Source organism: Boleophthalmus pectinirostris, unplaced genomic scaffold (genome assembly GCF_026225935.1).
Source record: "Boleophthalmus pectinirostris isolate CB_2022bp ecotype Guang Dong unplaced genomic scaffold, ASM2622593v1 HiC_scaffold_15, whole genome shotgun sequence".
Taxonomy (NCBI): Eukaryota; Metazoa; Chordata; class Actinopteri; order Gobiiformes; family Gobiidae; genus Boleophthalmus; species Boleophthalmus pectinirostris.
Window position 1 is genome coordinate 876,713 of NW_026571070.1, and position 17,500 is coordinate 894,212.

The window sequence follows — 17,500 nt, forward strand, 5'->3', positions numbered from 1 at the left end:
ATCCTCTCTCTCGTCTCTACTCCTCCTCCCTCTCTCCTCGTCCTCTATCTCCTACTCTCCCTCTCTCTCCGTCCTCCTCTCCTCCTCTCCCTCTCTCCACCGTCCTCTACTCCTCTCTCCCTCCTCCTCTCCGTCCTCTACTCCTCCTCCACTCCTCTCTCCATCCTCTACTCCTCCTCTCCTCCTCTCATCCTCTCTCCTCTCTCTCTCTCTCCTCTCTCTCCTCTCTCTCCTCCCTCCTCTCTCCTCTCCCTCTCTCCTCCTCCTCTCCCTCTCTCCATCCTCTACTCCTCCTCTCTCTCTCCTCCTCTCTCTCTCTCCTCCTCCTCTATCTCCTCTCCTCTCTCTCCTCTCCTCTCTCTCTCCTCCTCTCTCCCCTCTCTCTCCGTCCTCTACTCCTCTCTGTCTATCTCCCTCTCTCCTCCTCTCTCCTCCTCTCTCTCTCTCCTCTCTCTCCTCTCCTCTCTCTACTCCTCCACTCCCTCTCTCCATCCTCTACTCCTCCTCTCCTCTCTCTCCTCTCTCTCTCCTCCTCTCTCTCTCCTCCTCGTCCTCTACTCCTCCTCCTCTCTCCGTCCTCTACTCCTCCTCTCCCTCTCTCCATCCTCTACTCCTCCTCTCCCTCTCTCCATCCTCTACTCCTCCTCTCCCTTCTCCTATATCCTCTACTCTCCACTCCCTCTCTCCGTCCTCTACTCCTCTCTCTCTCCTCTCTACTCCTCTCTCCCTCTCTCTCCTCTCTCCTCCTCCCTCCTCCTCCTCTCCCCTCTCTTCTTCCAACTCTCTCCTCTCCTCTTTCTGTCATCTCTCCTTCTGCTCTGTCCATCATCAGTAGTACTATCAGTAGTAGTAGTAGTAGTAGTAGTAGTAGTAGTAGTAGTAGTAGTAGTAGTAGTAGTAGTAGTATCAGATGCAGTACTTCCTCCTCTCTTCCTGTAGTATTTTATACTTTTGTACTTTAGTTTATTTCCGTCTGAATCGTTTTTTGTTTTTTCATTTCCAAAGAGACAAACAAACAAAAAACAAACAAACAAACAAGATCAAGAAACTCGTCCTTCAAAATAAGAGTCTGTGTCAGGCTTTTATTATGACACATGTCCTTCAAAATAAGAGCATTCAGGCTTTTATTTTGAATAAGGGACGAGAGAAAGAGGCACCTGACACACACGGGAGGGACCTGACACACACAGGGGAGGGACCTGACACACACGGGGAGGGACCTGACACACGGGGAGGGACAGACACGGGAGGGACCTGACACATGGGAGGGACCTGACACACACGGGGAGGGACCTGACACACACACGGGGAGGGACCAGACACACGGGAGGGACTGACACACCGGGGAGGGACCTGACACACACGGGAGGGACCTGACACACACACGGGGAGGGACCTGACACACACGGGAGGGACCTGACACACACGGGGAGGGACCTGACACACACACGGGGAGGGACCTGACACACACACGGGGGAGGGGGGGGACCTGACACACACACGGGAGGGACCTGACACACATGGGAGGGACCTGACACACACACGGGGAGGGACCTGACACACACACGGGGAGGGACCTGACACACACACGGGGAGGGACTGACACACACGGGGAGGACCTGACACACACGGGGAGGGACTGACACCACTGAGGGACACACACACGGGAGGGACCTGACACACAGGAGGGACACGGGGGGACGACACACACGGGAGGGACCTGACACACACGGGGAGGGACCTGACACACACGGGAGGGACCTGACACACCGGGGAGGGACCAGACACACACAGGGGGAGGGACCTGACACACACGGGGAGGGACCTGACACACACGGGGGAGGGACCTGACACACACACGGGGAGGGACCTGACACACACACGGGGAGGGACCTGACACACACACGGGGAGGGACCTGACACACACACGGGAGGGACCTGACACACACACGGGGGGACGGGGAGGGACTGACACACACGGGGAGGGACCTGACACACACGGGAGGGACCTGACACACACACGGGAGGGACCTGACACACACGGGGAGGGACCTGACACACACACGGGAGGGACCTGACCACACACGGGAGGGACCTGACACACACACGGGAGGGACCTGACACACACGGGAGGGACCTGACACACACGGGAGGGACCTGACACACACAACGGGGAGGGACCTGACACACACGGGGAGGGACCTGACTTACTTGGGGTGTGTGAACTGGTCCAGGAGTGTGACTTGTTCCACCAGGTCTCCTCCGATGTTTCGCACCAAGTCAAAAAAATCGTTTTGGGAGAAAGAATCCGGAATCCAGAAGGAAATGTCGTTATGAAGAGGAGGAAACCTGCTGAGAGGCTGAGAGAGACCGAGACTCAGACCAGGACTCAGACCAGGACTAAGACCGGAGACCAGGACTCAGACCAGGACTCAGACCAGGACTCAAGACCAGGACTAAGACTCAGACCAGGACTAAGACCAGGACTCAGACCAGGACTCAGACCAGGACTCAGACCAGGACTCAGACCAGACTAAGACCAGGACTAAGACCAGGACTCAGACCAGGACTCAGGACTAGACCAGGACTAAGACCAGGACTAAGACCAGGACTCAGACCAGGACTAAGACCAGGACTCAGACCAGGACTAAGACCGAGACTCAGACCAGGACTAAGACCGAGACTCAGACCAGGACTAAGACCCAGACTCAGACCAGGACTCAAGACAAGACCAGGACAGACCGAGACTCAGACCAGGACTAAGGACTAAGACCGAGACTCAGACCAGGACTAAGACCAGGACTAAGACCGAGACTCAGACCAGGACTCAGACCAGGACTCAGACCAGGACTAAGACCGAGACTCAGACCAGGACTAAGACCAGGACAGACTCAGACCAGGACTCAGACCAGGACTAAGACCGAGACTCAGACCAGGACTAAGACCAGGACTAAGACCAGACCAGGACTAAGACCGAGACTCAGACCAGGACTAAGACCGAGACTCAGACCAGGACTAAGACCAGACTCAGACCAGGACTAAGACCAGGACTAAGACCAGGACTAAGACCGAGACTCAGACCAGGACTAAGACCGAGACTCAGACCGAGACTCAGACCGGGACTAAGACCAGGACTCAGACCAAGACTCAGACCAGGACTAAGACCAGGACTCAGACCAAGACTCAGACCAGGACTAAGACCGGGACTTAGACCAGGACCCAGACCCAGACCGAGACCCAGACCGAGACTCAGACCGAGACTCAGACCAGGACAAAGACCGGGACCCAGACCAGGACTCAGACCGGGACTATCCCAGGACTAAACAAGGACTCAGACCAGGACTAAACCAGGACTAAACCAGGTCTGAACCAGGACTAAACCAGTACTAAACCAGGACTAAACCAGGACTAAACCAGGACTGAACCAGGACTGAACCAGGACTGAGAGTCTGAGAGTGCAGGAGGTCAGAGGGTCAGATCTCTGGACCAGTGTTTAAAAGTTTAAAATGTTTAAAAGTGGGATCAGATCCTCTGAGTTCGTCTGGAGGAAGAGTCGACCCTGAGTCTCCCTCAGAGTCGACCCCAGAGCCGCTCACTCGGTCTGGGCAGGACAGATCAGTGGCCCTGGTCCCTCTGGAGCTCTACACACATCCACAGTGTTTAAGGGAGCGCGGCTCAGACTGTGCCCAGGACGAGAGCTCTGACCCTGGGCAGGAGCTGAGCAATGGCCCCTGGTCCCTCTGGAGCTCTGGGATTTATCACAGAAACACAAACAAAGACAAACAAAGTCTGGTTCACACCTCCACCTGCTGCTTCTGAAACATCTGAAACAACTGAAACAACTGAAACAACTGAAACACCTGAAACAACTGAAACAACTGAAACACTGAAACAACTGAAACAACTGAAACATGAAACAAATGAAACAACTGAAACACAACTGAAACACTGAACTGAAACACTGAAACAAAACACCTGAAACAACTGAAACAACAGAAACACTGAAACAACAGAAACACTGAAACAACTGAAACAACTGAAACAACAGAAACAAACATCTGAAAACAAACAATGAAACATCTGAAACTGAAACAACTGAAACATGAAACATGAAACAAAAACTGAAACAACTGAAACAACTGAAACTGAAACAACTGAAACAACTGAAACATCTGAAACACCTGAAACAACTGAAACATCTGAAACACTGAAACATGAAACAACTGAAACAACTGAAACAACTGAAACAACTGAAACAACTGAAACAACTGAAACATCTGAAACATCTGAAACATCTGAAACAACTGAAACAACTGAAACAACTGAAACATCTGAAACATCTGAAACAAAAACAACTGAAACAACTGAAACACTGAAACTGAAACATCTGAAACATCTGAAACACCTGAAACATCTGAAACAAACTGAAACACAACTGAAACACAAACTGAAACACACCTGAAACACCTGAAACAGAAACACTGAAACAACTGAAACAACTGAAACACCTGAAACATCTGAAACACCTGAAACAATGAAACATGAAACACACTGAAACATCTGAAACATCTGAAACAACTGAAACACCTGAAACATCTGAAACACCTGAAACATCTGAAACACCTGAACACCTGAAACATCTGAAACACCTGAAACATCTGAAACATCTGAAACAACTGAAACAACTGAAACACTGAAACATCTGAAACACTGAAACATTGAAACTGAAACACCTTAAACACCTTAAACAACTGAAACATCTGAAACACCTGAAACACTGAAACACTCATGAAACATCTGAAACATCTGAAACACTGAAACACTAAACATTGAAACACCTAAAGTCCTGGTTTAGTCCTTTTTCAGTCCTGGTTTAGACCTGGTTCAGTCCTGGTTCAGTCCTGATTCAGTCCTGCTTTAGTCCTGCTTGCAACAAAACAATCTGAAGAGCCACTTGGGAGCCAAAAGAACCAGCAGCTTTTAGTGAGCCGAGCCAAAAGAGCCGGTTCTCTAAAAAGAACTGGAATAAACATCACTAGTGTCTAGAATGTGATGCAAAAATGACATTAAACCAACCTACTGTCTGTAAATATGATGTAAAGAGGCAGAAGAACAATAAATGTTTCCTAAATAAACCCAATTTAAAATCCACCAGAGACAAACCGAAGTTTTTTAAACAATTCAACATTTACAGTGAATTTTTACATCACTAAATATATCGACGATTATATCGGCAGCTCCAACTCCCATTATAATCGGTTTCCATATCGGCCACACAGCAAAATCCATATCGGTCGGCTCTAGACAGACGCTCCTGTCACTGATGCTCCTGTCTCCTTGTCTGATGCTCCTGTCACTGATGCTCCTGTCACTGATGCTCCTGTCATTAACGCTCCTGTCATTAACGCTCCTGTCGCTGATGCTCCTGTCGCTGATGCTCCTGTCACTGATGCTCCTGTCGCTGATGCTCCTGTCGCTGATGCTCCTGTCACTGATGCTCCTGTCACTGATGCTCCTGTCGCTGATGCTCCTGTCGCTGATGCTCCTGTCACTGATGCTCCTGTCATTAACGCTCCTGTCACTGAGGCTCCTGTCATTAACGCTCCTGTCGCTGATGCTCCTGTCATTAACGCTCCTGTCACTGATGCTCCTGTCATTAACGCTCCTGTCGCTGATGCTCCTGTCATTAACGCTCCTGTCGCTGATGCTCCTGTCATTAACGCTCCTGTCATTAACGCTCCTGTCATTAACGCTCCTGTCGCTGATGCTCCTGTCATTAACGCTCCTGTCGCTGATGCTCCTGTCATTAACGCTCCTGTCGCTGATGCTCCTGTCATAATGCTCTGTCGCTGATGCTCCTGTCATTAACGCTCCTGCTGATGCTCTGTCATTAACGCTCCTGTCGCTGATGCTCCTGTCATTAACGCTCCTGTCTCCTGCTGATGCTCCTGTCATTAACGCTCCTGCCGCTGATGCTCCTGTCATTAACGCTCCTGTCGCTGATGCTCCTGTCAATTAACGCTCCTGTCGCTGATGCTCCTGTCATTAACGCTCCTGTCGCTGATGCTCCTGTCATTAACGCTCCTGTCACTGAGGCTCCTGTCACTGATGCTCCTGTCGCTGATGCTCCTGTCATTAACGCTCCTGTCATTAATGCTCCTGTCGCTGATGCTCCTGTCATTAACGCTCCTGTCACTGATGCTCCTGTCATTAACGCTCCTGTCGCTGATGCTCCTGTCATTAACGCTCCTGTCGCTGATGCTCCTGTCATTAACGCTCCTGTCACTGAGGCTCCTGTCACTGATGCTCCTGTCGCTGATGCTCCTGTCATTAACGCTCCTGTCACTGATGCTCCTGTCACTGATGCTCCTGTCCTGATCTCCTGCTGATGCTCCTGTCATTAACGCTCCTGTCACTGATGCTCCTGTCATTAACGCTCCTGTCGCTGATGCTCCTGTCAATTAACGCTCCTGTCACTGAGGCTCCTGTCACTGATGCTCCTGTCGCTGATGCTCCTGTCATTAACGCTCCTGTCATTAATGCTCCTGTCGCTGATGCTCCTGCCATTAACGCTCCTGTCATTAATGCTCCTGTCGCTGATGCTCCTGCCATTAACGCTCCTGTCACTGATGCTCCTGTCATTAACGCTCCTGTCACTGATGCTCCTGTCATTAATGCTCCTGTCACTGATGCTCCTGTCATTAACGCTCCTGTCGCTGATGCTCCTGTCATTAACGCTCCTGTCGCTGATGCTCCTGTCATTAACGCTCCTGTCGCTGATGCTCCTGTCGCTGATGCTCCTGTCGCTGATGCTCCTGTCATTAACGCTCCTGTCACTGATGCTCCTGTCATTAACGCTCCTGTCGCTGATGCTCCTGTCATTAACGCTCCTGTCACTGATGCTCCTGTCATTAACGCTCCTGTCACTGATGCTCCTGTCATTAACGCTCCTGTCACTGATGCTCCTGTCATTAATGCTCCTGTCGCTGATGCTCCCTGTCATTAATGCTCCTGTCACTGTCTGTCATGCTCCTGTCCTGATGCTCCTGCCATTAACGCTCCTGTCACTGATGCTCCTGTCATTAACGCTCCTGTCACTGATGCTCCTGTCATTAATGCTCCTGTCGCTGATGCTCCTGCCATTAACGCTCCTGTCACTGATGCTCCTGTCATTAACGCTCCTGTCACTGATGCTCCTGTCATTAATGCTCCTGTCGCTGATGCTCCTGTCATTAATGCTCCTGTCGCTGATGCTCCTGTCATTAATGCTCCTGTCGCTGATGCTCCTGTCATTAATGCTCCTGTCGCTGATGCTCCTGTCATTAATGCTCCTGATGCTCCTGTCATTAATGCTCCTGCCGCTGATGCTCCTGTCGCGTCAGAGTAAATGTCCCGGTGAAGTTTGCACTTGTCCATCTTTTGTTTAACAACAACAAACTCCAGAAAGAGAGAGACAGAAGAAAGAGAGAGAGAATGGAGAGAGGGAAAAGAGAAAGAGAGAGAGCAAAGAGAAAGAGAGCAAGGAGAGAGAAAGAGAGAGAGAGAAGTGAGAGAAAGAGAGAGAAAAGAGAGAGAAAGAGAGAGAGAGAGAGAGAGAGAACGAAGAGAGAGAGAGAGTGTAAAGAGAGAGAGGAGGAGAGGTGGAGGTGTTCAGAGTTCATGAGTTCAGGACAGATTCAGTTAAAGAATAATTCACCCACGATGCACTGCTCTGTCTGTTTACCCAGAATGCAGCAGGAAAATCAGTCCAAATCAACTGTACAAAATTTACGAAGCAAAAATAAATGTCAAAAGGACAAGTCCTGGTTCAGTCGTGGTTCAGTTCTGTCTGGCTTGGCTCCGATTGGCCGGCGTGTGTCTCACCTGGAAGCGGATTGGCCGGTGCAGGTCGTCGCCTCTGAACTGTCGGAGGAAGCGTTCGTCGCGGCTCCAGAACAGGCGGATGTCGGGGATGTCGAACAGAACCATCGCCAGACGCTCCAGACCCAATCCGAACGCCCAGCCCACCTTATGCCCCGCCCCCGCTGTAACAAACAGAGAGGAGAGCCAATCAGAGACAAGAGCCAATCCGAACGCCCAGCCCACCTTATGCCCCGCCCCCGCTGTAACAAACAGAGAGGAGAGCCAATCAGAGACAAGAGCCAATCCGAACGCCCAGCCCACCTTATGCCCCGCCCCCGCTGTGACGGACAGAGAGGAGAGCCAATCAGAGACAAGAGCCAATCCGAACGCCCAGCCCAATTTATGCCCCGCCCCGCTGTGACGGACAGAGAGGAGAGCCAATCAGAGACAAGAGCCAATCCGAACGCCCAGCCCACCTTATGCCCCGCCCCCACTGTGACGGACAGAGAGGAGAGCCAATCAGAGACAAGAGCCAATCTGAATGCCCAGCCCATCTTGTGCCCTGCCCCCGCTATGACTGACAGAGAGGAGAGCCAATAAAACAAGAGGAGAGCTTATAGACAAGTCTAACTGAGAACTAAACCAGGTCTAACCCAGGACTAAACCAGGTCTAACCCAGGTCTAAACCAGGACTAACCAAGTCTAACCCAGGTCTAACCGAGAACTAAACCAGAGCTAAACCAGGACTAAACCAGGTCTAACCCAGGTCTAAATCAGGTCTAACCCAGGACTAACCCAGGTCTAAACTAGAACAGCACGTGTTGTGTGTGACGTCTCTGGGGTATGAACTGTCTCCCCTCTCTTTGCTCTCTGTGCTGAGTCGCTCCCCCTGCAGAGGTTTGTCCAGTTGCTGTGTTCAGTGTTTTTGTGTTTTTATGGGGAATTGTAGTGCGGGAGCATGTGGGCGGAGCCTCGTACAGACTCGTACTGTGAGGAGGGTTTAAACAGGGCCCAGGAGAGATCACTAGATGACTCAGACATGGAGGAGTTTAAAACCTCCTCAAGCAGGTTTGTGACGAGGAACATGAGAGAAAGAGACAAAACCTCCACTTTAACCCTGAGTCCTTTAGTTAGTCCTGGTCCAATAGTCCAGGAAATGTGGTGAATTAGTCCTGGTTTAGTCCTAGTTCAGTCCTGGTTTAGACCTGGTTTAGTCCTGGTTTAGACCTGGTTTGGTCCTAGTTCAGTCCTGGTTTAGTCCTGGTTTTGACCTGGTTTAGTCCTAGTTCAGTCCTGGTTTAGTCCTAGTTCAGTCCTGGTTTAGTCCTAGTTTAGTCCTAGTTCAGTCCTGGTTTAGTCCTAGTTTAGTCCTAGTTCAGTCCTGGTTTAGTCCTAGTTTAGTCCTAGTTCAGTCCTGGTTTAGTCCTGATTTAGTCTCTGGTTTAGTCCTGGTTTAGACCTGGTTCAGTCCTAGTTTTGTCCTACTTCTATGCTGATTTGGTTCTGGTTCAGCTTCTGGTTTAGTTTCTGGTTCAGTCGCGGTTCGATGCAGATGTCGATGATGTAATGTACTACAGTCAGGTGCAGCGCTGTGATTGGCTGAGGGTTTTAAATAACGCACTCTGATTGGTCCAGAGGAGGGGCTTGGCTCGGTGCCTCGCTGCAGTGGCTCAGATGCCCTCCCCGTGTGTGTCAGGTGCCCTCCCCGTGTGTGTCAGGTGCCCTCCCCGTGTGTGTCAGTGCCCTCCCCGTGTGTGTCAGGTGCCCTCCCCGTGTGTGTCAGGTGCCTCTGTGTGTCAGGTGCCCTCCCCGTGTGTGTCAGGTGCCCTCCCCGTGTGTGTCAGTGCCTCCCCGTGTGTGTCAGGTGCCCTCCCCGTGTGTGTCAGGTGCCCTCCCCATGTGCCTCTTTTTAAACAAAATCTGTTCTTCTCCTCCTCTTCTCTCTCTCTCCATCCCTCTCTTTCACTACACTCCTCCTCTCTTCTCCATCTTCATTATCTGCTCTCCCTCGCTCCCTCTCCTCCTCCTCCCTTCATTCTATCTATTTTCACTCCATCTCTGTTCCACTCTTTTCCTTTTCTCCTCACCCCTCCCTCCTTCTCTCCATCTTCTCTCTCTTCTTTCCTCTCCCTCTCTCATTTGTCTTGCGGGTTCCACTTTGTCAGTTCTCATCCTCTCATCCGTACATCCTGTCTTTTTTTTCACTCCTTTTCTCGACACAAAATCAATCCTTCTCCCACTCGTTTCCTCCAGAGCCCCCCCCCCCCCCCCCCCCCCCGACTCTCCCCACGAACGGAGCCTCAGACCCGGAGAAGAGCCGAGACACAGTCCCCTGACCGAACCAGGACCGAACCAGGACTAAACCAGGACTAAACCAGGACTAAACCAGGACTAAACCTGGACTGAATCAGGACCGAACCAGGACCGAACCAGGACCAAACCAGGACCGAACCAGGACCAAACCAGGACTGAACCAGGACTGAACCAGGACTAAACCAGGACTAAACCAGGTCTAAACCTGGACTGAACCTGGACCGAACCAGGACCGAACCAGGACCGAACCAGGACCAAACCAGGTCTAAACCAGGACTGAACCAGGACTAAACCAGGACTGAATCAGGACCAAACCAGGACCGAACCAGGACTACATCAGGACTACACCAGGACTAAACCGGGACTAAACCGGGACTGAACCAGGTCTAAACCAGGACTGAACCAGGACTGAACCAGGACCGAACCAGGACTAAACCAGGTCTAAACCAGGACTGAACCAGGACTAAACCAGTCCTGAATCAGGACCAAACCAGGACCGAACCAGGACTACACCAGGACTAAACCGGGACTAAACCGGGACTGAACCAGGTCTAAACCAGGACTAAACCAGGTCTTGGTTTTGGGGACAGTTGGTTTGGTGATGTGGTTCAGGTTTGACTCACGCGGCACAAACGGCACATGACGACAAACTGACATTTACACACAGACAGGACCGCACCTGTCACTACCACACAGACAGGACCGCACCTGTCACTACCACACAGACAGGACCGCACCTGTCACTACCACACACAGGACCGCACCTGTCACTACCACACACAGGACCGCACCTGTCACTACCACACACACAGGACCGCACCTGTCACTACCACACACAGGACCGCACCTGTCACTGCCACACACAGGACCGCACCTGTCACTACCACAGACAGGACCGCGCCTGTCACTACCACACACAGGACCGCACCTGTCACTACCACACACAGGACCGCACCTGTCACTACCACACACAGGACCGCACCTGTCACTACCACACACAGGACCGCACCTGTCACTACCACACACAGGACCGCACCTGTCACTACCACACACAGGACCGCACCTGTCACTACCACACACAGGACCGCACCTGTCACTACCACACACAGGACCGCACCTGTCACTGCACACACCGCACCTGTCACTGCACTACACACACCTGTCACTGCCACACACAGGACCGCACCTGTCACTGTGTCACTACCACACACAGGACCGCACACACAGGACCGCGCACCTGTCACTGCCACACACAGGACCGCACCTGTCACACACACACAGGACCGCACCTGTCACTGCCACACCGCACCTGTCACTACCACACACACACCTGTCACTGCCACACACAGGACCGCACCTGTCACTGCCACACACAGGACACTGCCACACACAGGACCGCCTGTCACTACCACAGACAGGACCGCGCCTGTCACTACCACACACACACCGCGCACTGTCACACACCGCACACTGCCACACACAGGACCGCACCTGCACTGTCACTGCCACACACAGGACCGCGCCTGTCACTACCACAGGACCGCGCCTGTCACTCCATGTCACTACCACAACAGGACCGCACCTGTCACTACCACACCAGGACCGCGCCTGTCACTACCACACACAGGACCGCACCTGTCACTGCACACACACAACCGCACCTGTCACTACCACACAGTTCTAGAGTCCAGACCAGAGGAACAGAGGCTCGTGAGGCATTTTAATGTCACATTCTGTTACTCATGTACATACAGACCCTGAACGCAACACACACACACACACACACACACACACACACACACACACACACACACACACACACACACACACACACACACACACACACACACACACACACACACACACACACACACACACACACACACACACACACACACACACACACACACACACACACACACCACACACACACACACACACACACAACATACACACACACACACACACACACACACACACACACACACACACACACACACACACACACACACACACAACACACACACACACACACACACACACACACACACACACACACACACACACACACACACACACACACACACACACACACACACACACACACACACACACACACACACACACACACACACACACACACACACACAACACACACACACACACACACACACACACACACACACACACACACACACACACACACACACACACACACACACACACACACACAACACACACACACACACACACACACACACACACACACACACACACACACACACACACACACACACACACACACACACACACACACACACACACACAACACACACACACACACACACACACACACACACACACACACACACACACACACACACACACACACACACACACACACACACACACACACACACACACACACACACACACACACACACACACACACACACACACACACACACACACACACACACACACACACACACACACACACACACACACACACACACACACACACACACACACACACAACACAACACACACACACACACACACACACACACACACACACACACACACACACACACACACACACACACACACACACACACACACACACACACACACACACACACACACACACACACACACACACACACACACACACACACACACACACACACAACACACACACACACACAACACACACACACACACACACACACAACACACACACACACACACACACACACACACACACACACACACACACACACACACACACACACACACACACACACACACACACACACACACACACACACACACACACACACACACACACACACACACACACACACACACACACACACACACACACACACACACACACACACACACACACACAACACACACACACACACACACACACACACACACACACACACACACACACACACACACACACACACACACACACACACACACACACACACACACACACGTGTGTCAGTGAATCAGGCGTGATACATTCAGGGCCCTGGTCTGTGGTGTTAAAATCACAGCTGTGGATTTTACATGACGAACGAACTGATGAATATTCACCAGAACATGGACTGGAATAACCCGGATTTAGTCCTGATTTAGACCTGGTTTAGACCTGGTTTAGACCTGGTTTAGACCTGGTTTAGTCCTGGTTTAGACCTGGTTTTAGACCTGGTTGGGTCTTAGACCTGGTTTAGTCAGACCTAAAAATAAAAAAAACAAGGTCAAACATTTGTAACTGAATCATAAACGACGGCTGCACCTGTGTGAGGGAGGGCATCTGACACACAAGGAGGCAGGAGGACTAAACCAGGACTAAACCAGCACTAAACCAGGTCTAAACCAGGACTCAACCGGGACTAGACCGGGACTAAACCGGGACTAAACCAGCACTAAACCAGGACTAAACCAGAAATGAACTAGGACTAAACCAGGACTAAACCAGGACTAAACCAGGACTAAACCAGACTACTGAACTAGGACTAAACCAACTAAACTAAACTACCAGGACTAACAGGACTAAAAACCAGGACTTAAACCAGGACTAAACCAGACTACTGAAAGGACTAAAACCAGGACTAAACCAGGACTAAACCACCAGGTAAACCAGGGACTAAACCAGAACTGAACTAGGACTAAACCAGGACTAAACCAGGACTAAACTAAACCAGGTCTAAACTGGTCTAGGCCGGTCAGACTGGTAGTGAGATGATGAGTTATAAATATTAAAGGGAGCAGATAAAAATAGATCTGAGGAAACCCACAGAGTCGTGATCTGCATTTGACTGGAACACACCAAGACCGGGTTTAGACCGGGTTTAGACCGGGTTTACACCGGGTTTAGACCGGGTTTAGACCGGGTTTAGACCGGGTTTACACCAGGTTTAGACCGGTTTACACCAGGGTTTTAGACCGGGTTTAGACCAGGGTTTACACCAGGGTTTAGAGACCGGGTTTACACCGGGTTAGGGTTTACACCAGGTTTTAGACCGGTTTACACGGGCTTAGACCGGGTTTACACCGGGCTTAGACCGGGTTTAGACCGGGTTTAGACCGGGTTTAGACCGGGCTTAGACCGGGTTTACACCGGGTTTACACCGGGCTTAGAGTCTCAGATCTGCTTTATTTAAAAGATCCACACGTGTTGAAAGAATCTGTGAAACTGTGTCTGATCCCCTGCAGACCAGATATAGTCCTGGTCCGGTCTCTGGTCTGGTCTGGTCTGGTCTGGTCTCTGGTCTGGTCTGGTCTGGTCTGGGTCTGGTCTGGTCTGGTCTCTGGTCTGGTGGTCTCTCTGGTCTGGTCTGGTCTGGTCTCTGGTCTGTCTGGTCTGGTCTGCTGGTCTGGTCTGGTCTTGGTCTGGTCTGGTCTGGTCTGGTCTGGTCTGGTCTGGTCTCTGGTCTGGTCTGGTCTGGTCTGGTCTGGTCTGGTCTGTCTGGTCTCCTGGTCTCTGGTCTTGGTCTGGTCTGTCTGTCTGGTTGGTAATGAGGGTTTCCCCAGAGACTCACAGTAATCAATCTGTTCACACTCACAGAGACCTGCTCCAGACCTGGTTCAGACCTGGTTTAGACCTCAATATAGTCCTGGTTTAGACCTGGTTCAGACCTGGTTTAGACTAGGACTGTGTTAAACCTGGTTTAGTCCTGGTTGAGTTCTGGTTTAGTTCTGGTTTAGTCCTGGTTTAGTCCTGGTTGAGTCCTGGTTGAGTCCTGGTTTAGTCCTGGTTGAGTCCTGGTTTAGTCCTGGTTGTTTTAGTTGAGTCCTAGTCTGGTGAGTCCTGGTTTAGTTCAGTCCTGGTTTAGTCCTGGTTGAGTTGGTTTTAGTCCTGGTTTTGTCCTGGTTTAGTCCTGGTTGAGTTCCTGGTTTAGTCCTGGGTTTAGTCCTGGTTGAGTCCTGGTTAGACCTGGTTTAGTCCTGGTTGAGTCCTGGTTTAGTTCTGGTGAGTCCCTGGTTTAGTCCTGGTTTAGTCTGGTTTAGTCCTGGTTGTCCTGGTTGAGTCCTGGTTTAGTCCTGGTTTAGTCCTGGTTTAGTCCTGGTTTAGTCCTGGTTGAGTCCTGGTTTAGTCCTGGTTGAGTCCTGGTTTAGTCCTGGTTTAGACTGGTTTAGTCCTGGTTTGAGTCCTGGTTGAGTCCTGGTTTAGTCCTGGTTGAGTCCTGGTTTAGTCCTGGTTGAGTCCTGGTTGAGTCCTGGTTTTAGTCCTGGTTGAGTCCTGGTTTGGTTAGTCCTGGTTTAGTCCTGGTTTTAGTCTGGTTTTAGTCCTGGTTTAGTCTGGTTTAGTTCCTGGTTGAGTCCTGGTTTAGTTCTGGTTGAGTTCCTGGTTGAGTCCTGGTTTAGAGTCCTGGTTGAGTCCTGTTAGTCCTGGTTAGTCCTGGTTGAGTCCTGGTTTAGTCCTGGTTGGTTAGTCCTGGTTGAGTCCTGGTTTAGTTCTGGTTGAGTCCTGGTTTAGTCCTGGTTGAGTCCTGGTTGAGTCCTGGTTGAGTCCTGGTTGAGTCCTGGTTGAGTTCTAGTTGAGTCCTGGTTGAGTCCTGGTTGAGTCCTGGTTGAGTCCTGGTTGAGTTCTAGTTGAGTGCTGATTAAATCTTGTTGTATTCTCATTAACAGCTTGTCGGGCCCCTCCTCTTGGCCCCTGGTCTCCCTCGGGACCAGGATTTGGTCGGGATTTGGGCCGGTCTTGGAGGGGATCAGGTGGTGGCCGCGGCTTTAATCCCTGAGCTCATTCATTATTCATGAGCCCGCCCCCTGGCCCCGCCCCCTCCTTTGAAGTGTCGCACGCGCTCATTTCATATTCGCACTAACGAGATTTCAGCGCAAAGAAGCGATCAATCACCCCCCGCTCCACAGACCCGACCTGGACCTGGACCTGGGTCAGTCCTGGTTCAGTCCTGGTGTAGTCCCAGTTTAGTCCCACTTTAGTCCCAGGTTAGTCCTGGTTTAGTCCTGGTTTAGTGCTGGTTTAGTCCTGGTTTAGTTCTGGTTTAGTCCAGGTTCAGTCCCACTTTAGTCCAATTTTAGTTGCGGTTTAGTCCCACTTTAGTCCCGGGTTAGTCCCAATTTAGTCACAGTTCAATCCCAATTTAGTCCAGGTTTAGTCCCACTTTAGTCCTGGTGTAGTCCTGGTGTAGTCCCGGTGTAGTCCCAATTTAGTCCCAATTTAGTCCCGCTTTAGATCCAATTTAGTCCCAGTTCAGTCCTGCTTCAGTCCCAGTTAAATCAAGGTTTAGTCCCAATTTAGCCCAGGTTTAGTCCAGGTTTAGCCCTACTTTAGTCCTGGTGTAGTCCCAATTTAGTCCCAGTTCAGTCCCAATTTAGTCCTGGTTTAGACCTTTTTTAGACCTGGTGTAGTCTTTGTTTAGTCCAGGTTCAGTCCTAGTTTAGTCCTGTTTTAGACTGGTTTTAGACTTGGTTTAGTCCTTGTTTAGACCTGGTTTAGTTCTGGTCTGGGGATTGTTGGTGCAGAGTTAATGAGGCGGACGACAGAGACGAGTTAATCAGAAGAGAAAGAGAAAGAGAAAGAGAGAGAGAGAGAGAGAGAGAGAGAGAGAGAGAGAGAGAGAGAGAGAGAGAGAGAGAGAGAGAGAGAGAGAGAGAGAGAGAGAGAGAGAGAGAGAGAGAGAGAGAGAGAGAGAGAGAGAGAGAGAGAGAAGAGAGAGAGAGAGAGAGAGAGAGAGAGAGAGAGAGAGAGAGAGAGAGAGAGAGAGAGAGAGAGATGGAGAGGAGGAGGAGGAAAAGAGAGAGATGGAGGGAGGGAGAGAGAGCGAGAGGAGAGATGGAGGGAGGAAGGAGAAAAGAACGAGAGGAGGAGAAGGATTAAATTAAACTGTTATTTACACGACACATTCACATGAAGTTTAATTATGTTATAGGTCAGACCTGGTTTAGACCTGGTTTAGTCCTGGTTTACCTGGTTTAACCTGTGGTTAGACCTGGTTTTAGACCTGGTTTAGTCCTGGTTTAGACCTGGTGTTTAGACCTGGTTTAGTCCTGTTTTAGTCCTGGTTTAGACCTGGTTTAGTGGTTTAGACCTGGTTTAGTCCTGGTTTAGTCCTGGTTTAGTTGGTTTAGTCCTGGTTTAGTCCTGGTTTAGACCTGGTTTAGTCCTGGTTTAGTCCTGGTTTAGTCCTGGTTTAGTCCCGTGAAGACCCTGTCTGCTCTTCTGAGTCCGGTCGTCATGACCTCTGACCTCTGACCCCTGACCCCCAGTGTGACCCCTGACCCCCGCCCACTGACGGCTTCATCATCTGGAATTTATCTGAGAGTTTAAACACGCAAAGGTCAACAGGACTAAACCAGGACT

At 50.9% G+C, this 17,500-nt stretch overlaps 1 protein-coding gene across 1 annotated transcript in view; it reads right to left on the reverse strand.

Annotated features, from left to right (window-relative positions):
• The window catches only part of fars2 (phenylalanyl-tRNA synthetase 2, mitochondrial), a 32,159-nt gene that overhangs the window by 3,992 nt on the left and 10,667 nt on the right, over positions 1-17,500 (reverse strand). The window contains exons 6-7 of the mRNA XM_055150703.1: positions 7,864-8,024; positions 2,212-2,360 (exon numbers count right to left, since the gene is read on the reverse strand). Coding sequence (XP_055006678.1) covers positions 2,212-2,360; positions 7,864-8,024 — 310 coding nt within the window. The remainder of the gene's footprint in view (positions 1-2,211; positions 2,361-7,863; positions 8,025-17,500) is intronic.